Here is a 3,285-nt window from a genome sequence, read left to right on the forward strand (position 1 = left end):
GGAATACACCCTGACACCACCACCAACTGCGCTGACCTACGCCTGTATGCGTGCCTAGATGAATATACCTTCAGTGCAGTATACCTAGAATCAAAATTTACTGAAAAAAGATATCAGGTTTCTAAAAAGATATGAGCAAAATAGATATGAAGTGACCTTATTAATCCACAATGGGAATTTGATTGGTTTCCAATTGCCAGAGTCACTCAAAAGTTACCAAGTTCAGCTCACATTTACACAAAGTGTGGAAACAGCATGGCTCCATCCATCAGTAACAAAATCCACTTACTGCCAGGAATGCTTTATATTTTACTTAATTTGTACAAAAATGAAATTACTGACAATTTACCATTTCACAGGGCATATGTGCAGGACTGTTTTTATTTATTTATTTTTTAAAAGATAGCACTAACTTCCTGGAAAGTCCATTGACCTCCTGTCCACTGTTCCAACCAAAAAAAAAATAGTACACTTTGCTTTTTATTGGAATAAGCAAACAAAAAAATAAGATGACTTATTGAACTTGAAAGGTGCTGGAACTGTATGTGGATTTTGTTAGCTGAGGATAGAGCCAGGTTAGCTGTTCCAGGAAGCTTTTGGTTCCAGGTTCATGTTTACAATACACTCACATCAGGAAAATCTGCAGTTTTTCTGAACTGCTTTGCCTCGCAATGGTGAAAACGACTCATTAAATATGCACCCTCACTGCACATGTCTGTATGCACTCTGACACTGAATGGAAATCTCAAAAGCAGATATAATTTTCACATAGTTAGAAGGCTGAAGGGACACACTGCTACACAAGCTGTAAATGCTGAGTACTTACCATGCAGAGTGTGTGTTTACATGCCTGTGCTGGCTCCTATTACGGTCACAGTGACACTCAGCCGGAGTGACAGCGGCTTTCTAGGAGTATCATCGGTCCATCATAACAGAGAAGCTGTAGCCTCAGAGCAAACACAACACAGTCCCAGCTCCTTGCACGTAATCAATACATCTACAAAGGAAGCATCTTCATCTGTTCATGTACTCATCCTGGTATGTTTATTGTTTTCCAGAGTGCAGACAGACCAGTAGAGACATACAGCACAGGTAAGTGTAAACATTCAATAGAAACCAAACAAAAACATCTAATCTCATATCTGATAAAATGCATCTGTTAGTCAACATGGATTACACTGCAGTGAAGTAGCACAATGCAGCATTTACAGTGGAGTGATTATCTGAATATATATATTAAATATATGCTCCAGTATTTCTAAGTCTCATTTGATTATACAAGAGATGATAAAAGACATTACTATATCACTGATACACATTACTCTAAGATCTGTGTGGCAAATTAGCAGGTGTGTTTCACAAAAATAAAACCAAATAAAAAGGATTTGATTGACAAGGCAGTGAGTGACTGACAAGTTGAACACAGTCAAGGTTTTGACACCTGGGAGTATCTTTCACTCAGCACAACATCCTTTAAAAGGGATTTTTACAAGACATTATTTATTGTTAAACAGAATTTTCATGGTATTAAATATATTACATAATTCATATGCTTCCATGCACAAAATGCAGTGTTGTACAATGCAGAGCACGTTCTCCGATATTCATAAAAACAACTACAACATGTATAAGGGCTGGTTTCAAATGTGTGGTTCAAATCTCATCCTACATTATTCTTTCCGTCTTCAATGAAAAACTCTTCCTGACCACACTGGAAGAATACTTGGTTTAACTGGCCACTATTTCTGACTATAATCTATTAAATAATTCAGTCTTAATATCATTTAATTCTTCACTCAGCAACAAAACCCACCTGCTTAGAATTTTTTGTTCATTCACGTTGCATAGGGTCAAAAGAAATTAAAAAAAAGTCTGATGTTGTTGTTGGAAGTGAGATATCTTTTTGTAAATCAGTGCAACAACACAACCAACCCAGGATCAAAATAACTCATCTCGTCTCCATTTAAACTCGATGGGAGCGATGAGGAATGGCATAAGTGTTGCTGTGTATTGCACATGGATCATTAGGAAAGGTGGCTTACATTTGTGTCGGTCTGAATGGATAACATACAGTACTAAATGAATGCAGAGAAAATATGGGGACACAAAAACGTCATGTCACTCTTACTCATGTCATTTTAGCTTACATCTACTGTATGAGGCGTCTAAACGCAGTAGTGGATCTTTACTCAGTACAAGCAGTTACTGTATAAATTATTGCACCAGACATGTTAAGTGTTCCCTGCACCATAAAGTTGCACAGTAAGACCTCTAGGAGATAAAGAAACAATCGATGTACCTCTTTGCTTGGCGAACTGTAAATCTAACAAGTACACTATCTAGTGACTGAATGGCCATACACAAAATGGGAGATGTTTATAGAAATGCATAATCTAGATTTACTGTATTTCTATTTATGTGACTAGACTGAAAGGAGTTCATTCACGACAACCACTTTCCCAGCTTGTAACTGTTTATCGGTTGCACAATGCACAGCGTCTATTTGAGCCAGTCCACTCTAGCAAAGAATGGGTGGGATTTGATATCATCCACACCACCCACTCCTGCCCCCAGTCTCTCCATTGGGTTGTACTGGAGCAACTGCACAGAAGGACAAGCCAGAGGCCGACACAGACAGACAAAAATATTAATTACAAATCTTCTTAGAAGCATTTCTCAGTCAATGACCTCAAATATAGATATTTACAGTACAGAGAAACAGAAAATGAAGAATGGCATTTTGTCACATCATAAAACACCCCAAAGTTTTTAACTTTATTCACTGAGTGTAAAGATTAATGAGCTGGGCCATCAGAGCAGACATCAGGCAGACCAAATACAGTTTCAGCAACTAGGGATATCTTAGTGTCTATATTGTATCCATAATGTCTGCTCCTTCACAGCACAACCAGGTGCTGTCATTAATGTCCGCATATTTATGTCCAAGTGTAAAGTATAAAATCTGCCACAGAAATACAAAATTCATAATCTTTTAAAGTGGTTATAATAAAATCTATTTTTATAGCATTTTTGGTGATGAATTATCACTGCTGCTGTGTGTTTGAGGCACATGCCAAAGATTATTTATGTCTCAAATACAGTCTTTTCAGCAATATTATGCTTTCAGTGTACACAAAAATGTATTTTTATGGGTCACACAGTTAAAGTCTGTATAAGCAAAAGACTGAATTTCACAGAGTAAAAGTAACAAAAGGCACATCAGACGCTCACCTGCTGCAGTAGAGATCTGGCCTCCTCTGAAACAAACTCAGGGATGTTGAGAGC

General features: G+C 37.5%; 1 protein-coding gene across 1 annotated transcript in view; it reads right to left on the bottom strand.

Moving 5' to 3' along the window:
- Nucleotides 1-1,017: 1,017 nt before the first annotated feature.
- Nucleotides 1,018-3,285, bottom strand: part of rps6kc1 (ribosomal protein S6 kinase polypeptide 1) — a 20,991-nt gene continuing 18,723 nt past the window's right edge. Inside the window, exons 15-16 of the mRNA XM_020587916.1 lie at nt 3,232-3,285; nt 1,018-2,601 (exon numbers count right to left, since the gene is read on the bottom strand). Of these exons, the coding sequence (XP_020443572.1) occupies nt 2,500-2,601; nt 3,232-3,285 (156 nt within the window). The 3' untranslated portion in view covers nt 1,018-2,499. The remainder of the gene's footprint in view (nt 2,602-3,231) is intronic.

Source organism: Monopterus albus, unplaced genomic scaffold, assembly GCF_001952655.1.
Source record: "Monopterus albus unplaced genomic scaffold, M_albus_1.0 scaffold9.1, whole genome shotgun sequence".
In the NCBI taxonomy this organism is placed as follows: Eukaryota; Metazoa; Chordata; class Actinopteri; order Synbranchiformes; family Synbranchidae; genus Monopterus; species Monopterus albus.